The sequence below is a fragment of the Lupinus angustifolius genome, chromosome LG11 (genome assembly GCF_001865875.1).
Source record: "Lupinus angustifolius cultivar Tanjil chromosome LG11, LupAngTanjil_v1.0, whole genome shotgun sequence".
In the NCBI taxonomy this organism is placed as follows: domain Eukaryota; kingdom Viridiplantae; phylum Streptophyta; class Magnoliopsida; order Fabales; family Fabaceae; genus Lupinus; species Lupinus angustifolius.
Window position 1 is genome coordinate 2,450,553 of NC_032019.1, and position 25,543 is coordinate 2,476,095.

At 32.3% G+C, this 25,543-nt stretch overlaps 4 protein-coding genes and 1 non-coding gene across 9 annotated transcripts; 2 read left to right on the plus strand and 3 right to left on the minus strand.

Annotated features, from left to right (window-relative positions):
* LOC109360474 (phytoene synthase 2, chloroplastic-like) lies at nt 291–3,800 on the plus strand. Of its 4 annotated transcripts, none has more exons than XM_019605404.1 (8): nt 291–521; nt 825–988; nt 1,024–1,510; nt 1,616–1,666; nt 1,886–2,058; nt 2,508–2,743; nt 2,892–3,084; nt 3,434–3,800. In XM_019605404.1, exons 3-8 carry the CDS (start codon nt 1,045–1,047, stop codon nt 3,611–3,613), a joined length of 1,299 nt encoding a protein of 432 aa, XP_019460949.1. In that variant the 5' UTR covers nt 291–521; nt 825–988; nt 1,024–1,044; the 3' UTR covers nt 3,614–3,800. The 4 variants fall into 4 exon arrangements, with proteins under 4 accessions (XP_019460949.1, XP_019460951.1, XP_019460948.1 ...); XM_019605406.1 differs by having other exon boundaries at nt 922–988; XM_019605403.1 differs by having other exon boundaries at nt 825–1,510.
* On the minus strand, nt 3,153–12,285 carry LOC109360475 (ras-related protein RHN1). Of its 2 annotated transcripts, none has more exons than XM_019605408.1 (7): nt 12,056–12,285; nt 11,885–11,962; nt 10,846–11,013; nt 9,876–9,924; nt 9,222–9,295; nt 7,292–7,385; nt 3,153–3,187 (listed from the first exon to the last, which is right to left on the minus strand). In XM_019605408.1, the coding sequence occupies exons 1-7, from the start codon at nt 12,092–12,094 to the stop codon at nt 3,168–3,170; spliced, it is 522 nt and encodes a 173-aa protein (XP_019460953.1). In that variant the 5' UTR covers nt 12,095–12,285; the 3' UTR covers nt 3,153–3,167. The 2 variants fall into 2 exon arrangements, with proteins under 2 accessions (XP_019460953.1, XP_019460952.1); XM_019605407.1 differs by lacking the exon at nt 3,153–3,187 and adding an exon at nt 6,425–6,748 and having other exon boundaries at nt 12,056–12,284.
* On the plus strand, nt 4,336–4,409 carry TRNAI-AAU. The gene has a single exon. It is a non-coding gene; the product is annotated as a tRNA-Ile (tRNA).
* LOC109360476 lies at nt 5,646–18,881 on the minus strand. Its single transcript, XM_019605409.1, has 2 exons — nt 18,312–18,881; nt 5,646–5,657 (listed from the first exon to the last, which is right to left on the minus strand). The coding sequence occupies exon 1, from the start codon at nt 18,819–18,821 to the stop codon at nt 18,330–18,332; it is 492 nt and encodes a 163-aa protein (XP_019460954.1). The 5' UTR covers nt 18,822–18,881; the 3' UTR covers nt 5,646–5,657; nt 18,312–18,329.
* Nucleotides 13,715–15,647, minus strand: LOC109360477 (microsomal glutathione S-transferase 3-like). The gene is made up of 4 exons (XM_019605411.1): nt 15,454–15,647; nt 15,287–15,362; nt 14,288–14,460; nt 13,715–14,110 (listed from the first exon to the last, which is right to left on the minus strand). Exons 1-4 carry the CDS (start codon nt 15,567–15,569, stop codon nt 14,023–14,025), a joined length of 453 nt encoding a protein of 150 aa, XP_019460956.1. The 5' UTR covers nt 15,570–15,647; the 3' UTR covers nt 13,715–14,022.

Genomic DNA, 25,543 nt, shown 5'->3' on the forward strand with positions numbered 1-25,543 from the left:
GGTTGTTGGACCCAAATAAGAATAAGAATAATGTTATTTTTGTGGGGGAAAAATAGATATTATTCTTATTTTATGAAAATTTGTAATAAATTATAAAATAATATATGAGATACAAAAAACAACAAAAATGTTATTCTCCATGATGCTATTATTGAACTAAAACAAAAAGTTCCTAACTTTTGTGATGGTAGATAATATTACTACCATTTCCTAATACAAAAGAATCATCATGTATATATGGTAGGAGACAATGAAAACAATTATTAGAAGGAATGTGCACAAGAGTTGAGAATTTGGTGGGTCATATTAATGAGGGAAACAAATAATAATACTCCAACTCTTAATGGTCCTTGTTAGTTTTTGCTCCACAAAGTTGATGTTGATGCATACAGTCACATGTTCAATTAAGGGAAGAGTTTCTCATAATTGCGTCCAAGCTTCAGCAACACCCAAATAGGTCTGCAAACTCTGCATCTTGTTTTTTCCTTACATGCTAGTGATTGGATTTTCGTGTAGCATAGGTAAATAATGTACATAGATACGTGTAAGTTTGTAACTAACTTCATAATTTAATAGTGTTTGCTAATTGGCTGCTGAAATAAGTGCAGAAAAAAATCATAGCATACACAATCAGTTGATTCATAGTTTCACACTTTCTATGTGACTGCTGCAACTATTTTATTTATTTTTTCTGTTTGAACTTACATTCCCATTGTGGGTTTTTGTTGTATCTAGTAAAAATGATTTTTTGTGTGCATTTTACAGTGATGTTACTATAACACACTAATACTGAATAAGTAGTGTTTGTTTTGGTTCAATCACAGATAGCTTTAGTGGAACAATTTTCCCACTTGCTGGAACTGTGGTTTTAAAGACTTTAATTGGACACAAGGTTGTTGTTTTGCCTGTGTTTTCAACTAGGATTTTAAGTCAAGTGAGTTTAATAGTTCTGTGAAGATTAGTGTTTGAGCAATTGGAAGTCAAGAAGGTAAGGAATCAGATTTGCAAGCAGATAGCTAGAAGGAAAGGATTAGTTTGATCATCATGTCTGTAACATTATTAAGGACTGTCTTAGAGGTCTCTAATTCCTCTGGGTTGTTTGATTCTATCCGAAATGCAAAGCTTTTAGGTTCTTCCAAGTTTATGTCCCAGGATATGGGGTCAATTAGAGCAAAGCATGATAAGAAAAAGAGACGGCAATTTTGCTCTTTGAGTGTGAATACAAATTATGCATGTGTTGGTCAGCCTGGCTTAGAAGGTGCTGGCAACTTCCCTCTTCTGTCAAATGTGCTCGCAAACCCAGCCGCAGGAGAAGTCGTTGTTTCGTCAGAGCAGAAGGTCTATGATGTGGTGTTGAAGCAGGCATCTTTGGTTAAGAGGAAGCTGGGCTCTACTGATGAACTGGAAGTGAAACCAGATATTGCTCTTCCTGGGAATTTGAGCTTGTTGAGTGAAGCTTATGACCGATGTGGAGAAGTGTGTGCGGAATATGCTAAAACATTTTACCTTGGTTAGCTTTCTCTTATCTTTCCTTCTAGCGAGGATGTTAACTTTTTGAGTCCACTATTCTTTTGTGTGTGGTTTTAGTCCAATTTATATGGGTTTTGTCTTTCAGGAACTCTCTTAATGACTCCTGAAAGGCAAAGAGCTATCTGGGCAATATATGGTGAGTGATCATGCTCAATTGGTTAAGCTCTATTTTGCTCTTATATGGGTTTTGTCTTTCACCAGCAATTGCATACGGATCTTCATGCTTGAAAACCTTGCTTTTTGATTAGCACTTAATATGATTTTGTGTATGTTGAAGTTCAATGAGTTGCCCAAAATTGAGAAAACCATGTCTTTATTCCTTCTAGATTTTGTGTGATGATCCTTGCTTTTGCAGTGTGGTGTCGGAGAACAGACGAACTTGTTGATGGCCCTAATGCTTCACACATTACACCGACTGCTCTGGATAGATGGGAATCAAGATTGGATGATCTTTTCCAGGGTCGTCCATTTGATATGCTTGATGCTGCTTTATCAGATACAGTCTGCAAGTTTCCTGTTGATATCCAGGTATGGGTTGATTTTGTTGATCGAACAAAATTTGCAACTAACTTGATGCCCATTTAATAAACCATGGTTAGACTAATTAAATAGGTCCAGAGAGTTTTAGCCCTCACTTTATTTTTGTTGTGTGTGTGTAGGGGTGGGGGGAGTCTTAAAGATATCACTGGTGTTTGTCTAGAGGGCGAGCTTCGGCTTTTTCTTTAAGATATCATAAGACCATTAGACGCCCTAGTAAGAAGAGTAAATTAGGTGGAGGCTGGGAAAATGAAACCATTAACAAAGACTTTAAATGGCCTTTCTGAAGACATGCAAAGAAGCTTTTTGGTGTTGTTGTTGTAAACCAGACCAGGTCTTTCTAGTGCCATATCACGATTTTGTGAAACCAATTATGTTTTTTGTCACCTTCAATGTTAGAGGACTTATTTTCTAAATATTTTCAATTTCTGTCCATGCAGCCATTTAAAGATATGATAGAAGGAATGAGAATGGATCTGAAGAAGTCGAGATACAAAAACTTTGATGAACTATATCTCTATTGTTACTATGTTGCTGGGACAGTTGGTTTGATGAGTGTTCCAATCATGGGCATTTCACCTTATTCACAAGCCACCACAGAGACTGTGTACAATGCTGCCTTGGCCCTAGGAATTGCAAATCAGCTAACCAACATACTCAGAGATGTTGGAGAGGAGTAAGTCCAGAATTTTTGTTGTGTCTTTAAGTCTCAATAGAATGCTATGAAAAAAGTACTTTTGAACAGTGACAGTTACTAATTTCAAGAATGACCTTGCATTTCATTTTGGCACCAACCTTCTTATCAGTTGTTCAATTTTCAACAGTGCTAACAGAGGAAGAGTGTATCTACCACAAGATGAGTTGGCTCTGGCGGGGCTTTCAGATGATGACATTTTTGCTGGTAAGGTGACAGATAAGTGGAGGAACTTCATGAAGAGCCAAATTAAAAGGGCAAGAATGTTTTTCGATGAGGCGGAAAAGGGAGTTCTGGAGCTTAACGAGGCTAGCAGATGGCCGGTAAGAATTGCAAACTTCTATCACCATGCTAAACCTTTTCTGTGCTTGAAATTTAATATGGACACACATGCAAAACTTTATCATTATTTGGTTAAAATCTTTGCTTCACAATGACATATTATTGGTTACCCTATAAGAGATAACCAAAGTTACCAAAGTTTGTAATCAGTATAAGAAAAGTTATGTATTTGTTAAACTTAAAATGCTCTCATGTGTCTACTTATAAGTTTATGGTGTGGAAAATGCTCTTATGTGCCTATTTTGGGTCTCTCTGATGGCATTATAGTTCACAATTTTTAACCTTCACATGTGAACTCAAAAAGGGTGTTGTGGATGTTGCAACTTGCAGGTATGGGCGTCGTTGCTATTGTATCGGCAGATATTGGATGAGATTGAAGCTAATGATTACAACAATTTCACCAAGAGGGCTTATGTGGGCAAAGCCAAGAAGCTTCTTTCTTTACCAATTGCCTATGCCAGATCTATGGTTCCTCCACCAAGAAAAGTATCTTCTGCAATGAAGGCATAGACCCTATACCATATAAACTTGTGTAGAAAAATGGATAATGTGAAAAGGAAATAGAAAAGCATAATTTGTATATTGTAAAATACTAAGGCATCATTCATTATGCACTTACAACTCATTGTAGTTGATATAAGTTTTTAACATTTTCGTTTTTCTTTAATCTATAATACACAGTTTGAGAGATTATTCAGTTTTTATTTTCTTTTTAGAGTATAGTAAGGAGTTCTTTGTTGTATTTAATAAGTTCTGAACATTTATTGCCATAACTATTTGTCACCAGCCACAAAAAGGGTTGCTGTTGCAACTCAAGTTTTGATTTAAAAGAAACTCAGCTTAGACATGACACTATTAGATTGAAATCACAATCGAGAAGTTCAGAAGAATCACTACTATCATGGAATCCTTTTAATATAACAACTAAATAAAGTGATTCTAAATTGTGGCACAAGTTAATTTTTGCAAAGAAATAATAAGCTTTTGTACTACCAAAATATAGGAGAACAGAACAAAAACATTATAAGGGAACATAAAATATAATTAGTTGTATGACATGTGGCATATTAATCACATTAAATTGAGGGAATACCCTAAAAATTCTCACTTGGTTGAGTGATGTACTAACATTATGAATGGATACCTGCACAGCAAAGTTTAATGTTCAACAAATTAAAATGTCCAGTAATTGTCTTTAAATAATAATTACATGTGGTAAATAATAAGCATGTGGCCCATTAGCTCAGTTGGTTAGAGCGTCGTGCTAATAACGCGAAGGTCGCAGGTTCGAGACCTGCATGGGCCAATATTTCTAATTTTTAACTTTTCCAAAAACTATCATGTGATTTCCTTGATATAATAAGCAGCATCTCTCTAATTATAAACAATGTATCCTTTCAACATTGCATCTCTTCCACATCTATCTAATTATTCACTTTGGCAATGTCACGCTAAATATGAGGAGCATTAGTGTTAAAATCTTGAAATTCCTGCAGTGATATGATATATATTATTATTTGAAGTATTTATCTACTAATGTTTATATACATCCTAGGGAACAATCCATTATTATTATTTGAATTACTATTTATCTATGAACGTGTGCATAGAACATGCCAGACCAAGAATGTTTCAGTGTACACCATACTTTGATTTTAATAAAAGGAATGGCCACTCTTCATCTTTCACAATGGTAGTTTCAGTCTGGAACATGTTTTCTCCTCATCCCAGCCAAACAAGATAGTTCAAATTTAGAAATTATAATTTATAAGAACCGTTCTTCATTTAATCATCGCCACTTTTCGTGTTGAACTTTATGTTTTACGTTTCTGTTCGCTATAGTATTGTTGTTCTTCAAGCACTACAAGTATTGTAGTGAATTAGTGGGTTCAGTATGATTTAATTATTATATCAATGAGAACACTACGTAGACAAAAAAAGCATATGAAAATTCCTCAGCGTTACATACATTTAACCACACAAAAAAACTACGTATATGCAATCTCCATCACAATTTATTGATTTCAATTTTCAAGTACAACTACTTCAACATACAGGAAAAGAAAATAGACAAAATATTTTTAGCACAATCCATTGTACTTTTTATTGTAAAGAGGACGACGTGGCAGAATATAGAGCATGCACTTGTTCAAGGTGAACGACGCACCGATTTAAGGTAGTCCTGAAGGGCTTTGATCTGTTCCTGAGTAGGAGGTTTTTGGTTGTTCTTGATGGATCTATGCACATCGTACGTTGTTGATGCCAAGAACAGCACCCTGTTAGTGTTTTGTTTCAAAACTAGTTTTTAGCTTCAACGTTATTACAACAACATGATTGGAATTCGTTAGAATTGAATAGAAATATATTCATAGCGTTTAATAATAGGTAAGTAGATAATAATACGAACCCGGAGGCGAAGAGTATGATTTGGCGTGGATACACGTGTTTGCCAAAAATCCTCATCGTTTCTTTCTTCTTTTCTTTTCTTTTCTTCACACCACTTCCAATTTCCAACAGAGAGAGTAACTAATCTTTGTAAAACCACTTTTATTGTCTTCACTTTACTTCCTGCTGAATAAAAATTAGATATGTGTTTCATGTCAGATCAGTTTAAAATGATTAATTTCATTTATGGGATTAACATCTAGTGACTAAATTTAAATAACAGATACAATTTTATGGACTAAACGTATAACTTTTTATGTAAGAACCATCGGATTAGTTATTTGTTCCTATGTATTACTATTAATTTTTTGTGGTTTATTTAAACTTGCGGTCTGGGCCTAATATGGATAAGGCCTTCTTCAAGGGTTCAGCATAATAAACTGTTGATGTGGTTTAAATTTTAAAAGTAAGCAAATGCATCACTTTGTGTAAAGCTTTTTAAAGTGTGCATCCATACAAAAAAGACTTACTACACAGTTAAACAAGCAACACATAATTGAAATGGTTTACTCAGAGTCAATCTTAAGTGAATTAACAAGATGTTGTAATGTAGCAAGACTTGTCCTGATGGAGTATAAAAGTGGAGAGTATCTCTGTTTCTTTGCATGAGAGCACCTCCTCTTACTCCTTTTAAAGGAGCCATAGAAAACGGAAATCAAATAGAGAGAAAATGGGAACAAGTTCTTCTCTTGTTTAGTTCAGTGGTTTAAGGTTTTAAAGGACAAAGTTAATTAGGAGCATCCAGTCAAACCAATTAAATCTGAACCAAAATCATTTCCAGTCCAACTTTCACAACATTGGTTCAAAGTATGCATCATATGTGATATATCCCATGTAATAATTATGATTTTGAGGTTAAAATAAGATTGGTTATTATTGATCATACAAATTATTTATACCGGAGCTATGAATCAAATCCAAGAGATATTTTGCACCAACAAGTTCTATTTTATAAATTGCATTAATAATTAAGGCAGCCCATGAACTTGTTGGAGTTCAACATAACAGGTTTATCAAAAGTGTGCACTACATAGAGTGATACAAACCATTAGACAAAGGGTGCATAATTGAGAGAGACGGGGCTACAGAGAATAAATAATCATGAACAACATGATGCAGCTCTGGCTCCATCCGCGGGTCTGTCAACAAGAACCATCCCTGCTGGTTTTTGTGCTGGTTGAGCCCTTGGTAACCTCTTCGCTGTATACATAACCAATTTTAAGTCAGGCCAGGTCTACTGAGTCGACAAAAGAAGGACAATTCTGAACCACATGCAAAATAATATAGCCATTAAAACAGAGCAAATTTCTCTTTATCTTGTTTTTATTAGACAGTCTGTTCTTCTATTGTGAAACCTAAGAAAAACTATCCTGTATTTCTAAATAAAGGTTTACAACTACAACTCACTCCAGTACGTTACATCCCTAACAATTCACCATCTGAGCCGTTTTCTCAAGAATGTTCTATGGCCAATTTCATTTGGTTCTCACAATATTTCACAGTTTATTTAATCAGTGGTGAATATATAGGCCTGCAAAGCAGGGGCAGATATTTCCTCTAAAAGAGAGTTCCCATCCCCCTCCTCCTCTTTGGACTGAATGGACTAATATTCTATTTATTTTATTTGTTTCTAATGCTATTCAATTAAAGAGATGAATAACATAAATAAATAAATAAATAAAGAGCACTATTAATGCTTGTCATCAAGCAGCCCCTAAGTATATGTAAAAAATGGTGTCGTACCTATTTCATGAAATACATCATTAACATTGGCTGCAGTTTTGGCAGAGGTCTCCAAGAAAAACAGGGCATTTTCCTCAGCATATGCACGTGCTTCCTGCATTGTCCATGAATCACAACTGATAAGTTCGTAACTCCGAGAAGGGCGAGGCTATTGACACTCCTAAACGTGCTTTAGCAGCCGATTACACATTAGAGTATCATTGTGTTGAACTTTAAGTATTAGAGGATCTTCTATAGGACAGTAGGACAGGTGGGGGCAGTTGCCCCCCTCAAATATTTTAAAAAAATATTATAGAGTATTATTTTTGGTATATTTTAAAATTTAACAACAAAACTTAAGGATAAAAGTGTAATATTTATGTATTATTAATGTAAAAATTTATACACATTCACTACATCATCCATCGTTCATTTAGATTAATTTTTTTTAAGGAGTTAATAAAGATTGAATATGAATGGTAGGTGATGAACTGAAAAAGTATAAAATTCATACATTGTTAGTGCATATATTCTTCTCTCAAAGAATAATACTTCTACATAACTTATTGGACAAGAAAAAATTCAATATTCTCTTCAAAACTCTCACCCTTTATAAAGTTTCACTTTATTTAGTATCACATGACATATTCCCCTCCCCTAATAATAACTCTTCAACTCAAACTCATTCATTTTTTCACCTTAAGAATGTCATATTTGCTCTTTATAAATCAGTTTTCTTCAATTGCTTTTTTCATGGCACATTATCATATGCATATAAAGTCATGACATGATTACTTATGATTTGTTTGTTTCTTGCATCAAATTTTAGTCATGGACGTCGTTATTCTTTGTTAGTGAACTATTTTTTTATTAATTAATTTTAGTTGGGTTATTCCATTGCTATGTATGATATTCTTAATTTCGTTATTTCTATCTTTATATATTTTTCTCTTAAAAAAATATTTGTATCAATCTCAAGCATACATTATTTTGATTCTCTATTTGAAAGGATTGAAAAACTAACTTTATGCTCGATTCTTCTGAGTTTAAAATACATATAATGTTTATAAGAGATAATAAACTTATTTGTGCTTAGGAATATTTGAAATTTCTTCATAGATTTGTTATGTTATATTTTTATCATATTTCTTGGGAATTTAAACATGAAAGAATAACTCATTTTTACATTAAAAAATTATATATATTCTAATGATTTCATATGTTATTTATGTATAAATCATAATGTTGCCCCCTCTAAAATTATGGTCAAGATCCGCCACTTAGGACAATGAAAAATTATCAAGAATCACTGTAGATAAACCTTTCAAGTTAAGTTCATTTAAGTTTTTACTTTGAAAAGAATCATTAACACCAAAAGACTTTGTCATAGAGGAGATGAAATCGAGATATTGTCAGAGAGGAGATGGAATCAAAGCTGTGGTGAAATAAAGAAAGCACTTCACCACCAGTTTTGATCAAGGTGAAACCAATTAAACATTAATCCAAACGGTATCAAAAGAGTTTCTCGACCATTAACATTAATTGACCGAGACCAGAGGCGTTGATGGTTGTTAACAGAAATACTAATATGTTTGACTTACTAACATATTAATGCATGTAAAAAATAATTTATACAAGTTTAAATGTAAATACCAATTGGCTATACGAAGAAATCAAGTATATGACAACTCAAATGCACCAATTATTTTTGAAGTTTGAAGATGCTAGTCATCGTTGGATAAGATTTCGATATATAGAGATGAAGGCAACATCAGATACCAAAAAAAATAATGTCAGCAACAAAAAATTATCAAATGTATTTGACAATTCAACCATATTTTGCCTTCAAATTTTTATTACGAAAATATAGTACTTTAACTCAATTCAAGACAATTGCAGCTAACAGACAATATCATTAAAGGAATTGAAAGTTGGAAAAAACAATACTTACTTCAGCTGTCACTTTCCTCTTATCTTCCAGGTCAGCTTTGTTGCCAGCAAGAGCCACAACCATGTTAGGATTCCCTGCAAAACACCACAACGAGTTTACTAGAGGTGGGGAAACCAAAATTAGCTATGTTTGAAACAATACTTTAGAGCAAACCCCCTAGTTTTATTTCTGTCAACACAGGTTTTACAGATTATTTCTTTATCTAGAACTTAGGTTGCTTGGAGATGCATCTTTCTTGTAGCATGTATACAAAATACAGAAAAATATTTATAATAAACCATTAAATATCATAAGAAATTGTTTAACAACATCGAAGGTTGGTGGGAGTCTCAGCAAATAGAACATGGAATCAAGCTAAATGTTTATAAATTTGTTGCAATAAATAAGCATTCTTATATCATCTCATGTCTTATCCAACCATGTCTAATCTCCTCTTTAATTCTATAATAACATTATTTTGGAGTTCCAATAAAAAATTAAAACTAATTTTAAAAAACTATTGAATAAGTGAACAAGATTGCTTGGAATAATTTTTGTCCTGAAATTTGTAAATGATTAATAAATAGTTTGATTTTCCTTTTACATACTATAAAGTTTATTTCTGTCTTGACAATAAAATAGTTTAAGAAAACTTTAGAACCAATCAGCAAATACCTTGCTTCTGAAGTTCCTGGACCCACTTCTTAGCACGTGTAAATGAATCCTGTGAATAAAATACAGAAGCAAGCATGTAAAACCTAAGTAAGCATAAATAGCTAATATTAAAAGCAAGTCTTTGCCATACAGAATGACAAATGAATGTGAATATATGAATATAACTAAAAGAAAGAACCATGCTAGTAGATTTTATCTTCACTTCTTCATTTTATAACATTTTACACCAACAATGGTTGAAAGTTCCAACATACAAACACAATTTACAAATATATAGTTTGCTAATTTCCATATGGCCTTGGTTGAATTTTTTTGTGCAAATTTCTTCCTAACAATCTTTAGTTTCAAGAGTGATAGCATGGATCACAGAATAGGTACTCTCTGTAAACAACAAGAATAAGAATGTTGTTCTAGAACTTCTTGTGGAAAGATTTTAGGTAGAAAGGAACAGTGGAGCACTCCATGATAAGCACATGAACAACTGAAGACAGATGTTTTGGTCCGGTTGGAAGTCCTGTGATTAGAGTGTGGTGAAAAATTGGAGTTCCTCACTCTTCCAGCTCTGGACTGGTCAAATTTGGGTCCAGTTTTGTTCCTCTTTGTTCCTTTTAATCACCCCACATCCCATGGGTCCACGCATAAAGGTCGTACAAGGAGCACTTGGTCATCCAAACTACTCAGACCAACAAACCTCACACCCAACCTCGACATAAGATTTACTACTCCATTGTGATTTTTAGACCTCTATAATTCAGCATGTGCAAATATTTTTTATGCCCCATGCTTTCCCCTAATCATTTTAGGATTTTAATATTAATATACTATACAAACAACAAAGAAATATCAGCAGCATAATAGTTTTTTTAAATATATATCAAATATTAACCATCTAAAGAGAAAATAATCTATGCATTGATAGTTCATGTATTCACTAGGTACTTCAAAATATTCAAAGGGAAAGAAATCCAACCGAATTAGTAATATCATAGACAATGATAGCAGCAGCTGCACCTCTGTAGTACATGGGAGCCAAGCTATGGTATCTTTCTTGTCCAGCTGTGTCCCAAATCTCGAATTTCACCGTGGCATCATTTACAGCCAATGTCTGTGAAAAGAATGCTGCCCCTATTGTCGATTCCTGTCACCACAATAGACCAAATAAATTCAGCAACATAATCTCCACATCTTTATTTAAGGCTTTGCCGCTTTGGCATAAAATAAAAGCCTTGGGAGCAAAAACATCTACGTCCGGACGACCATAAACAGAGGCAATTCTCTCTCTCTACGTCTGCCCCCAAACCCTGCCTACTTTTTCCCTACTGGAGTATACTTTTAAGGAGAATTACTCTGGAACCTAACTTGTTTTCATGGGACCAATATACAAGGTGAAGTGTTGCACATGTTATTCGTTTTTATTGTATTTGATCAACAAAGCATTTAGTGTAAAACCAGAATTCAATAAATGTTCGGCAAGTCAGCATAGCAACTCCACATTTTAAGGAAAAAAATTCTCATGTAATATATCAGAGTGGTACACTCAATCCATTACAAACATGAAACATGAACTTCATAATCATGCATGCCTTTGGATTAAATTACATCTACCCTCACAAAGTCGCGGAAACTTTAATCAAATGTAGCCCTTTAAGAGTATTACCCTTAAGATTACTTCAGGATTTACCCATTTTAAAGGTAACAATTTAGTCTCACTAAAAATCTCCCATATTCTCAATCAAATTCATACGTTTTAGAAACATTTATTAGAAACAAGATAGCTTGATTCGCTCAATAGCATCAAATTATAAAAAGTTACAAACAACTATCCCCCATCCCAGCTTCCAAATTTTCATGCTGGAAGAAGCATGAAAATAGCTCAAGTGAAAACGCAACAAAGTAATTCACCGAATATTTTCGTTACACGTAACAAAGGCAGAGGAGAATTTTGGATTACGAATTTGACAACAAGAGAATTAAACAAAAGTAATCAAAGGAGTTGAGGGTGAAAGAACCTGGAATTCAAGGAATTGACCCTTGACAAAACGCAAAACGAGGCTGGATTTTCCCGCACCCATATCCCCAAGGAGAACCTGAAATTCAAATAAAAAATTTAAATTATTAGGTTATAATAAGTCTAAATAGGAATCGATGAAAAGGAAAGTGGGATCGGAAAGTAAAAAGACCAATTTGGCATTGAGATTGTTATGTCCGATCGAAGCCATGAAAGTTAATTGGGCCGATCGGAAGAGAAGAGAGGCTTAATACAAATGAACAGAAACGATAGAAGTTTCTAGAAGAAGAGAGGAAATTGTAATAAAACAGAGAATGAAGAAGTTCGTGAAGAAGAAGAAGAAGAAGAAGCCAAAGCAAATAGTTACTTGTGGTTGATGATTACGTGTAAACGCGCTTCTTTATTTTATTATTTCTTTTCTTTTTAAATAAAACATTTGTGTCATGTGTGATGGTAGTAACCTTTTTTTAACGAAAGTGATTTTCATGCTTTAAATATCAGTTATATCTGAATTATTCATTAAGTTGATCTTTAACTTGTCTAACTTCTGAACATAACTTCCTGATAAAGGCTATGTTTTCTTTCAGTACAAGTAAACTTGCTAGTGGGTTGTTGTTCAAAGTCTATTGTTGATAAGCTCCTCTGAGCACATTCATAGTGATTTGTGAGCATTTTGACAGAACCTTATTTAATAACTTTTTACCAAGAAAATTAAGGAGCGAAACATCCATGTAGTAACTAGCAATAAAAGATTTCCTTCTTCAAACTATGCCCACTTGAAAGCCCATATAGAACATGGCCCCCAAACCATAGTATTACTATTTTGGCAGCAATTCAATGACGGAGACCACTTTTTTGCCTAGGGATTTGTTGGTTTTCAGCAATGCAGATGGTTTCAGCATCGTTCGAGTCTAGGATATTGTTGTTTTGATTATTTCAAGCATGAAAATAGTTTTGATTTTTTCTTAGTTGAATAAATAAGTATATTTTTGTACAAGCCATTTATTCGGACATATTAAGAGTATGACTAATTTGGATTAGAGCTTGGAAATCTCTGTTTAATAAACTCCAGTTGAAATTACTTTGAAGTCAATAGAAGCATTTTTTTTCAAGTCCATACAATGTTTTTTTTCTTCTTTTGGTAAAATTCTATGTTATTCTGGACTGTCCCCAATATTCATCACCAAATCGATCGAGGCCAACAGCACGTCTACTATCTGACCAGTTAAGAAAATTTTGAACATACATTTAATACTGATGCCCTCAAAACTTCAAAGAATTAAAGTATCTTGTTTCCTCTTAAGAGCTATTCAGCAAGTATTATGCACCATTGGGCAACCCCCATTAACGCCTATGACACTTCTACTTTACATGGCTGACCCAAAACTTTGTTATTATGTGCATGAATTTAGGACTTAGCTACGACCTGTTCATCACGTATGACCTGGTATCATGGTTGGCTTCAACTTTCTCATATTGTCAGAAATAAGACACTAGTCCGTGAAGCATAAACTTTATGTAATTATAAAAAAAAAGTGATTTTAATTTAAATAACTTAAACATTATGGTAAATTTCATAACAGATTGTAACTCATACAACAGACCCCCACCTCATCCCTACATGATGAGAAGAAACAGTATGATTCCCTCTCATGTCTCATGTCCTAAGTAGGAACCAATTTTTGTTATTGTTCATTTTAGTGCATTGCATATTAAAGTATCATCAGTCTAGTTAAACAAAGTTCAGAAGATCAAAAAATAAGATGAGCGGCACTTCACATTTCAACCCAACATGTTATTGGAGTGTGGTCCACTATAGGAAACCAAAATAACACCTCAAAACTCCAAACTTATAAAACACTTGCAAAATCAGAAACAGAGCAATGCTATAACCTTGCTATCTGATTGAAGAGTCAGGATCACAAATTACAATGATCAATATCCAAACCACCTTGCCGGAACTCCAAACTTGACCTTATTGTAGTACAAAGGTTAGTGAGAAAATCAAAGACAAAACACACTTGAAACTACTTTGTTCGTTCCTAATCCTTTGGTTACATTTCACAAACCTTATATTTCAAAATTGTATAACAACATAAAAAGGTCAAAGCAGCAAACACAAAATCTCATAGGACAGCATCAAAGGGTAGCAGGCTGCTTGATAAGAGTGAACCCAAATGAAAGTGTGCTCAGCATAAGACCCAATAGCGCAAGCATATGAAATCCCCTGTGATTAATTTAGACAATTAGTAAAAATCAAACAATTGTGGTTAATTTTAGATTTCATTCACTTAACCATTCATGAGTTTTCCCCTCATGTAAATAAAAATCACTTTTGTCATACGCATGTAGTTGTATTCTCTTTAGAGGCAGAAGTAAAAAAAGCAAAGAGAAAGGATCAAACCCGAGCTTGAGACGGTTCTTGGGTTCCCCGGTAGCATAGCCTGTGAAGTAAAAATACCGAGCAACAGTGTGAAGCAATCCAAGGGCAGCGGAGGTTAAAGGGTGTTTCAAGCCTCCCAAAATCATCAGCATGAAGAAGATGGGCATGGTTTCAAGAGAGTTTTGGTGCCCTCTCTGTATTAGCCAAAACACACAAAATCAGTTCAGTTGGTTAGCGATTAGTTACTTTTTAATTTTTTTATTTTATGAACTTTTGGATATTCAGACAACCCATGGGCATCAAGAGTCTGACAAGACCACAAGGGATACAGATCCCTCCCCCAACTATGGTTTTTTATTGCACAACTGCATTTGCAAATGCTTGAATTCGAGACCTTTGGTTGAGCTTGAACAACTCTATACCAATTGATCTACAAGTTTGGTGGTAGAGATTACTTAATTGATTATTGTCTCTAGTTTTTCTGCATTATGCATACAAAATCAATATTTAACACATGTATATCTCTATTATTGCTACTTCAAACATGTCAAACTTTGATTTGCAATCCTAAGATTTCACACATAAGAATTTCTCCTCTAACTTATATAAATCATGCAACAAGGGAATGGGTTATCTCATTTGTTTTTTCTTGACCTCTTGACAAGAAAAAACACCAGAGACAATCCATTCCCAATGTAATCCACACCACAAGGCAAGGCATAAGTTAGCTGTGTCTATTAAGACAGATAAACCCTCCTAAAGAGGGCCATACTATTTTTCTTTGGGCTCAAAGGGAATCGAGATCCCTCAACAGGGTTGTACTCACATATCTCATGAGTTTAGCAGTTTTTCAACTCGTGAATTATCTATTTTCTCTCTACTGTGCTATGTGTTCTAACACACATGAGATCAGCCACCCAATAAGCAAAAAAACATGATTCCATGAACAATCCACGAGAAACATAAAAAGCAAAAGATAACCCAAAATCTTTGAGGATTGAGCTAGAAAAAAACAAAGACCTGAACGCAGTTGAAGAGATTGGCCTGTTTGTTTTCAGACTCAATAGCATAAAGGGTGGGATAAGGCACGTTGTACCTGTGGGGAATTTCAACAAACATATTATAAGCAAAACACCACTTTCTATCACAAATGGAAAACAAATTTAAAAAAAAAAAGCAATAATTACTTCTTGCGAGCTTTTCCGACTTGAAATCCCATGTAGAAATTAAGGAAGCAATAGAGAACGAGAACGATAGCCACAAAGCCATAATCTTTTGGGAACAATTCAATTAGTGAGGCCATTTTTGTGTGATTTTTTCAGCGATGTAGATGGGTGCTGTGTGATCTGAGCCTACGAAGAGACAAGGTATATATACTACAATATTTTTACTTTGAATTTTTCAATGAATATAAAATACTAAATACCCTCACCTCAATGAATGTAGCCTACGATGTACAGGGATTAATACTCTAGATTTTTGTAAGTATTATAAAATTATAATTTTATTCTCATTTAATGTTATTCCTTAGTTAAAAGTTTTATGAAAGATAAATAAAAATTTAAAGTATTCTAGATGGTGTCTTATAGTTAGTTCCTGGCACCTTCTTGTCTGAGGTGATATGTATTTGTTGTGTGGACAAGCATTGACTTTCTAAAATGTGGCTTGGTAGCTTTACCAATAGTTTTGTCTTAAACTTTCTTCAATCAAATAGGTATTTTACCATTCCATGTGCTGAAGACATTGTATTTGGTACAATAAAGTGATAAACTATTATTACGACTCCGTCTCCTTGTTTTATTTTAAAACGGCTCTAATATTCTGGGATTTTGAGATGTGAGACGAAAGAAAAATTGGGGTTTTCAATCAGAGGGTAATGAAAGTTGACTGCCATATATTATTCTAAGAAGGTAAACCATTACAAGGTCGTTTTCAGTGAGACGATATACTTTATTGGGTTGGATGTCTCATGAAATAACATAGAGGCTTTAAAGATATTAAGGTAGTCATGTGGGTCGGTTGTCCCATAGGGAAAACTTAATAGGCTGGTTCTGATCATGAACTAGTTTTAGGTCTTTCATATTAGTCTTCTTGCGTTTGTGTGGATCACGTCCGGTCGCTTTGGACCTGCATGAACCACAGAGACACAAGAGCAACACACTTATCAAGAGGAGCACATCTGTTGTCCCACAAAGTAGGTCACTTTATGTATTATTGCTTATGATTGCTTCTGTACAAGACTCATCAGAGTTGTAGCAAAGTTCAGGGCTTGACTACACAAACTTTTGTGGAGATTTGAATTGTAAGAGTTAATTACACTGACACCCCTTGAGTTTTAGGAAAATTACACAAGTCACCCTCACTTTTCTGCACTTACACAAACCTCTCATAGTTTTTATACTTTCATTACACTGACCACCCTCGCACATGATAAATAAGTGTAATCTTTTAAACAAAAAATGTGATAAATGCAATTAAGTTACACAAAATATATATTGTGAGAAAAAATATAAATAATATACAAATCAATATATCTTTATTATTATTATTGTTAGAAAAAATCCTATTAATATACTACAGTTTCCCCTTATTTCATCTAATATGGTAGTTTAATGTTGTCGTTTATACAATTTATAGGTTTACAAATCAGGGTCAGTTGGGCAGTCATCCACTCGACATCTTTGGGTTCAGCAGCTATCATGAACTGCAAGAGAAGTTGGCAGCTTGTATTCGTCCACATGTTCTTGTCTTCGGAGACGATCCGTGGGAGTAAGTACGTAATTTTTTCATAAATATTTGTAGAAGTACATAACATAGCTATTTCTGTTAGTTAGGCTTTGTTGACATTTTGGTTTTTGGTGTTGATTTTCTGCATAAACTCCTGCAGATCATTGATCCCCACAAGTACTATTCCAGGAACATGAACCTTGACATGATAGAGAGGCTCCTCAACTAAACTACATGAGCCACTATTATAATGCTCAAAATAATTTCCTTCGTGATAAATTGAACGAATAAGAATGTTAAAGGTGGCAAGAGCTCCATCCTCTTGATGTATTATACCCTTGTACTTCTCATCCTAATTTACATAATTGAAACTCCAAAACACCGTTCTGTGCTGTACTCCTATATGAACCTAACATTTTCAAGATTAGTATGGTTTAGTAAAGCTCTAATTTTTACATTTTTTTATAAATATGGCTGCAAACATAGCGTTTTAACCCCCATGTCTTATTTAGTCATTCAAGCTCGTCTCACACTCTCACCTGTGTTGTTGTGCAATAGGTAATAGTACCTCTCTTAAATTCGTAAACGCCAAAACCCCATTTATCCTATAATGGAAAAAACAACTGTCAATATCCCCACAAAAACAGATAACCAGGCATTATTACTTGGAACTTGGAAGGTACGGTTTCCCACTTCATTTTATTCCACTACTTGGGCAGTAAATAAAATTCACTGAAGCTTCTTTATTTCGTCCGCGCTTAACTTTTACAAGCCACAACCAAAAAGTACCTCATGGAATTGGACAATAATGATCATTGGCTCCAATAGAATTCTCTAACAACATTGGTTAATGGCAATCTCAAACATTTACTGCAAACTATAATGTTAGTTACTCACCTAGGTGTATCTTTACCTTAATGGCTGCAAACTCCACAAGGGTTAGCCTTCGGTTATCAACAAGCCCTGCAATGCAAATCTACAGACTAAAGGTGATGCTTAATGCCTTCGCTATAGGCCTGTTTCTCTTAACTTTTTCGTAAGACCTAATTTCATAGATATCAGTAATTTCATTCTAATTAAGAGAACAATAACTAAATTACTCATATTATAACACCAATGAGGAACGATAGAGCGGATACATACATAGATATTACTAATAATACAAAAGAGAAAGTAAAAGATGCAAATGAAATAGTACAAACATTGATATAATGCAAAAGTGTGCATATATTTACTGTTGAAATCCACTGTGATTATCATTATCATCAAGAATCAAGTGTTATTGATAAATCCCAATTCAACCACACAGTTACACTACTATTACTATAAGCTATCCTCATACCGCTTCCCTCGATGCTGGAATCTTCTGGAATCCAATTTTCTTAGGGCTCTCGATCTTCTCGTCACTATCATCAAGAAAATGGTCATAGGAAGAACTGTAATCTTCGTAGCGGTTGGCGAATATGGACCACGCCAAGTACATGGTGGTGGCGGTGAGTGCACCGCATCCGACTCCGAATAGCAAGGCAACGACGACAGAGAGAATGTCATTTGTGCGTTGGCGGAGGGAACTGAAATCGTAGGCGTAGAATCCGTACGGTGCGCGACGGTGGTGATCGACGAAGATCTGGCCGGAGAAAGAGGGCTTAAAGGTGGCGATGTAGACAGGGATAAAGGATTGGATCTCGGTGACGGTTGCGGAGGTGGAAGGGTCGGAGAAGGAGTAGGATGAGATGAGGAAGGTACGGGAGGGCCTTGCGGTGGCAGTGACAGAGAGGGCGATGACGGCGATGATGACGGCCAACTGAAGACGGAGGAGTTGGGCCATGAGAGCGGGTGTGATTAATGGGAATGAAGGACGCGAGAAAATAGGAAATATGAAATATAATGTTTGGAGAAGATATTGTGTCCCAACAAAATCATGTTTCTTATAATAGTGTGTAAATATTAACTTACCTTATTATAATTTTATTCATAAAATTTTGATCACTTGCAAGTAAGATTGAGGTTTCTAATTTTATCATTTTCTAAGACATTTTTTTAAGGAATTCTAAACGATTTACTATTGCTTTTATATTATTTTGGTAAAATTGTAAATTAACCGTGATTAATATAAAACACATATTTGTATCAGCAAGTCAACAAATTTTGGCAGTTTAACTGGTAAGTTGTCATTTTTTGACAAAATATTATTGTCTATAGACCATTGAAACCATTAGATATATTTTATTCCTAATTCAATGATATGAATATTGGGCATAAATATTGGGAGAGGGTAATATTTTGTTTTTTTATAAAGTCAATGATAATTAAATATAAATAGTAGATAATATATTTTTTCTTTCTTAGCTTTTTTACAATATGGTTGATTAACACGAAGATATACAAATGGATTGCTACATTCATAGTAACATATTGAAAATAAAAATATTTTACCTTTAATTGAGATTTGATAAAATTATACCCGTCTCTCTTTGGGTTTGTCAATATTACCCTCGCCTGCTTTTTAGTTTTATAAAATACATTTACCCTTCTAGTTATTATTTTCTTAAATTATATATTCTCATTTAATATTAGATGCAATGAAACATATTTTTAATCCATCATTTTTTTATTTCTCAACAAAATTCTTCTCCAATTTATATTCCTCAGTTATAAATAAAGCCTACTAATTATTGTTACTTTCATCAGGGTGGTAGTGAAGTTTAGGGTCCTAAAAGAAATTGATAAAAAAAGTTCTTTGAGCTCATAGACTTACTTTGGATCACTAATTGTATATTTTTTCCACATATCAATTAGTTGTTTACTTATTTATTTTAGAATGTAAAAAATCTTCTTGTTTATAGCTAATACATAGCAAATCGTATGTATAAGAAGTAATACATGACTCCAAAATAGGTACAATTTTAAAATACAATACAAATTTAAAAGGGGAAAGAAGTAATGAAAATTACATAAAAATATTCTTTTAAAAGATAACAATTTGTGAGATTTATTTTGATGACCAAATTGTTCTCAATATATATATGTTTATTTTGATGACCGAATTGTTAAGTTTTTTAAATAAATCCCTTTTCAAATTTCTGTTTCAGTAATCTTGATGCATATAACAACGCAAGCTAGATTGACATAAACTTGAAAGGATTCCTTTTTTGGGTGTCTGGGTTGTTTCCAATTCCCCAAAAAAAAGCGAATCATACTGACTATATTAAAATTCACAAGGATTGACTACAAATTAGACTTTAGCATTCGTATTTATGACGCTATATTAAAATTGACAAGGATTGACCACATATTAGACTATATTAAAATGACTTTAAAATATATAAGAATTGAGAGTCGATAATGATTAACATGTGAATATGAATATAGATCCTCTCAATTAATAGAAAGACAAGTCCTTAAAAATTAAAAACAAATTTAACATGTAATGACATATTTATCTTTTTAAGTATAATAAAATAACATATTTGTCATTTAAAATACAAGTAAATTGAAGTATTTGTCTATCCGTTAATGGAAAGTATCCATATTCTATAAATGATGAATAATTTACTGATAATATAAAAATATTTAAAATATTTATACTGTCTCATTATATACATAATAAATCCAATTAAAATTCACGAGGATTGACTAAAAATCACAATGAATATTTTTTTTGTACAACTAAATGTATTCTCTCACTTTATGCATAATAAATTAATTTATTTTGAGATTGTAGTGCCCCTTCTAACAAGTGTCAATACTAGAAATCAAATCTTTAATATTTTGGTTATTTGAGAATCTATTGAGCGCTTACACTACTGAACTAATGTCTTATTGGTAATATGTCTATTATATATAATATATATATATATATATATATATATATATATATATATGTGTGTGTGAGAGTGAATTGTGTAGCTTGAGAGGTGTTAAAAAGTAAACCTTTTTTATTTTAAAATATTTAATTCACTTTTTCAAATTCATTTGAATTATTTTTTTGGAAAGTCAATAATAATAGAAAATGAATTATAGATAATGCAATAACATTATAAAAAACTCTTACATCGTGAGTATATACATCTTTTTCACAATTTTTTATGGATGGATTGGATGAAAGTTTATAATAAATAACTTATCAAATTTATTATCTTATACAAGGAAGATGCTCCCATAAACTTAATGAAACTTTTATAACAATGATTTTTCCTTCAAATTCCAATGTGGCTGGATCAAGTTAGATAATGATAATAATTGTATCGAACTTATTATATCATTTTTGCATTATTCTTCACAAACAATTCAGTGCTTGATTGTTAAATTGTGTGTGGATATGGTGTGAAGCTCACCATTGCTAACTGGAATACTATTACAGACCCAACAGTCCCAACTACACATTGTGCAAGTGATAGAGGTTAATGATTTTTATCATGAGAGTTTAGTGAACATGTCTTCTTTTTTCTTCAGACAACTAGCTTTTTTTAAGGGGGAAATCAGATGCTTCTAAAGGGTTTGGATTTGGATGCTGGCACTTTTTTATGCCTTAAATATAGCAACTAAGCTGGGATTTAAGCTATTGGTATATATATTTAATTTGTTTAATTTATTATGTTTTGTATATGATCGATTAACCATAGTTAATCAATTATATGACTAATTTTGTATTTGTTAGTCGATTAACAGTATAGTTAATTGATTAACAGTATAGTTAATTGATTAACAGTATAGTTAATTGATTAACAGTATAGTTAATTGATTAACAGTATAGTTAATTGATTAACAGTATAGTTAATTGATTAACAGTATAGTTAATTGATTAACAGTATAGTTAATTGATTAACAGTATAGTTAATTGATTTATAGTATAGTTAATCGATTAACTGGTTAATTGTTAGTTAGACAATGTAGTATATAAATGAAGATTCTCGTATTCCTTATTTTTCAACAATGACATAATCTAATTCAATAATGAGAGTATTATTATTCTATAAAGTTTTCTTTCTCTCATTCTACTTTCTTTAAGTTTTTTAAGCTTTCTTTCTTATCTTTCTTGTTTAGCAAGAATGTTCATGCATGTTTCATACCAAACTTTAACAAAATTTGAACACTAAACTTATAAACCTTTATTAGGTTTATGGGACTGTAAACACCCAATTTTGACCATAAGTTAATTTAATTGAGAAGTAAATATATTTTTTGAAGTGAAGGTGGACGAGGAAAATAATTTGAAAAGGAATTGAGTTCCTTTGGCCTAACCAAATTAGGGTCGGAACCCTAATCCCACCCCCTTATAAAAATCTAAACATAGCAACTCATTAAGATTATTCACCGCAAAAATAAAAATAAAAACATATGTACATACATAAGAAAAAAGTAGCAAGAGAAGAGGGAAGATAACCACAAACCAATAAGAGATTAAGAGGAACTCACTTGTTCCTCCTTCTTCTATATACTCTTAAGGTCCCTTATTCCTTCATTATTTTCATATTGTTATTGTTTATGTTGTGTATGTATTTGCCTCCCATTGAGTAAAGGTATTTGAGTTCGTATTGTTGCCTCACCAGACCACCATTTCGTGCAGTGAGCCACTGCTGTTTCGGCTGCTAGCTATCCAGCATTGTCGGAAAAAAAAAAAGATAACTCAATGGTAATCCCTAATCCTAAACCGTCAATTTAATTTAATCTAATCCCCAAATTAATTTAGACCTAAACCTCAAAATCAGATTCAAACCCTACCCCTAAATCTCCAATTTGATTTTTCTTTTTATTATTATTTATTTAACTGTAAGTTTGTTTTGGTTTATGTTATTTTATTTATCATTTTGTTTATAAAAATATCATTTGTTTATTTAGTAGTGTATGTATGAATGCCAATAAAAACATTTTTAAAAAATAATATAAAGTAGTTTCACTATAGGTTGAGTGTCTTGTCGTGATATTTCACGTCGTCTAAAATGAGGAAAAGTAACTCTACTATAGGCCTTGTGTCTTGTCGTGTTACCTTGTATTCTAAAATAAATTTTCAAATAAGTTTAAAGGTGACGTGTAAAATGCAATAAAGAAAAATATTTTTAAAAAGCAAATGTGAAGTAGTTCCAGTATAGGCCGAGTGCATTGTTGCGTTACTTCATGTCGTCTAAAATGAGGTAAGATAACTTCACCATAGGCTTTGTGTCTTGTTATGTTACCTTATCTTGTAAAATAAATTTTCAATTTTTTTTAAAAGTAATGTTAAGTAGTTCCACTATAGACCGAATGTTTTATCACGCTACTTCATGTCACCTGTAATGGGGCAAGGTAATTTCACAATAAATCTTGTGCGTTATCGCGTTACCTTATCTTGTAAAATAAAGCTTCAAACAATTTTAAAAATGAAATAAAGTAGTTACATTATAAGCTGAGTGTCATGTCGGGCTACTTTATATTGTCTAAGGGAAGGTGAGGTGACTCCACTATAGGACTAGTATCTTATTGTTTCACTTTGTCTTATTAATTTTTATATGAATAAAATAAAAATAAAAATAAAAATATATCGACTAATCAACTATTTTTTGAAAGAACTACACATCATTGATTTTCTATTTCAATTAGGGATGTGTATGAGCAGTTATTTCCCCGTTACGTACAAAAATTATAAAAAATATCTTTTTTTATTTTTAATAATATGAAAATAAAATTAATATTTTAAATGAATATCCACTTTTTAATATTACTTTTTGACTATATCTAGTTTTGTTAATAAAAATAAGAATATTATTTAATGAGGAATATTAAATGATGTGAAATTATAATATTTCTAAAACATAAAAAATACAGTGCAATTTAATTAAAAGTGTTCTATAAATAAAAGTATAGAATTACGAAAGGGACTCTTTTTATGTAATATTGTGAAATCCAAGCCGAACGTTAAACCGCAAGAGATCCTGTATTAAGTTTAACAGGTTTAAACACTTAAATTGTGTGGTTCGACCGAGTGATTTTGTACATAATTAAAAAATCTATAAATAAATAATTATATGTAAGTGTAAATTTTTATACAGTTAATAAATATATATAATTATATTGAAGTAAAATATGTTCATCTTTTTTGGACTAGAGTCAAACAAAATATTTGAGTGATTTTCTATTTTTTTAATTTTTTAATTGAACCGTCTACTTCTCGGGTTAATGTGGCGGAACTAGATTTAACACAATCAAACCAAAATTTCTCTGGTTCAAAATGGTTCAACCCTCGTCAGTTAAAACTACAAACTAAAGCCGTTTTTAAGTCTGGTCAGTGGTCAGACTGGTTCGATCGTCTGGTCTAGTCTGATTCTCATAACACCGCTTTTATCACTACTTTGTAGATATTCAACTAATTATTTAATAATTTAATTAAGTTTGATACCGATCCTAAATTTGTATGTTGTATATTAATTATTTGATAGTTGATATCATAATAAAATATTAGTTGTTTAATATAGTTTTAATATTACCTATGTGCTTTATCAATATTAAAATACAACATCCTTGATGATGTTTTTAAGTTATTTATTATATTTTATTGTAGTACAAACTTTGATTATTTAACTAAATATTTATGTTATGACAATATGTGTTGGCATGGGTCAAGTTGAGATAACTTAAAGTTTGTCCTTAATCGGTCCTAAATATTGGTCATACTATTTTTTGAATCCGGACTCAGGTCCGAAGTTAACTCGACCCTAAATATCGACTATATCAGCCTTTAAACTCGAAGTCGGCCTATATTAGTATAAATATAATGTATACTCATTTTATATAAGTCTTCCTAATATTATTTATTATTTTGAATATGTAATTTAACATACAAAATAGTATATATATATATATCATTAATCACGTATATATGATGAAAAAGTTGGAGTAAATGACACAATCAACCAAAAAGATGTAATTACTCTATACACATTTGAATAGAGACATATACAAACATGATGAGTGAGTCACGATCCTATACTCAACGAGACTCGATCATACTCGAATTCGATCACGATTGGGTCATACCAAATGAACATGTAGGGTTGGTTCCTGCTCACCCTATGATAACAGTTGAAAAAATATATAATAAATTAAAGTACCATTAAAAAGAAACCTATTTTAAATCATTTATTTGTTTAACAAAGGGAAAAGTCAAAAGGTATCAATTTAAGTATTTTAATTAATTATTTGAAATATTAAGAATATATTTTTTCTCCTTAAATGAAATAAAATATATATTTTCTCAACAAACAAACAGATCACAAATCTTATTAGATATCTTTGACTACTTTGTTAATTAAGATAGCATATCCGTGTGCATGTTAATTTAAATAGGACACGAAATATCATACAAACAGAATTTATCATAATAAACAATTATACAAATAAAATAATATATAAAATATAAATGCATATATATATATAATATAAAACATGTATAGTACATAATTTGCATACAAAATTCAAAATTAACCCTAACATATATATGCATATATGGAATATACAAAATACCATACACTTACATAAAAAAAGTAATACAACTTTATTACATTTGATATACAA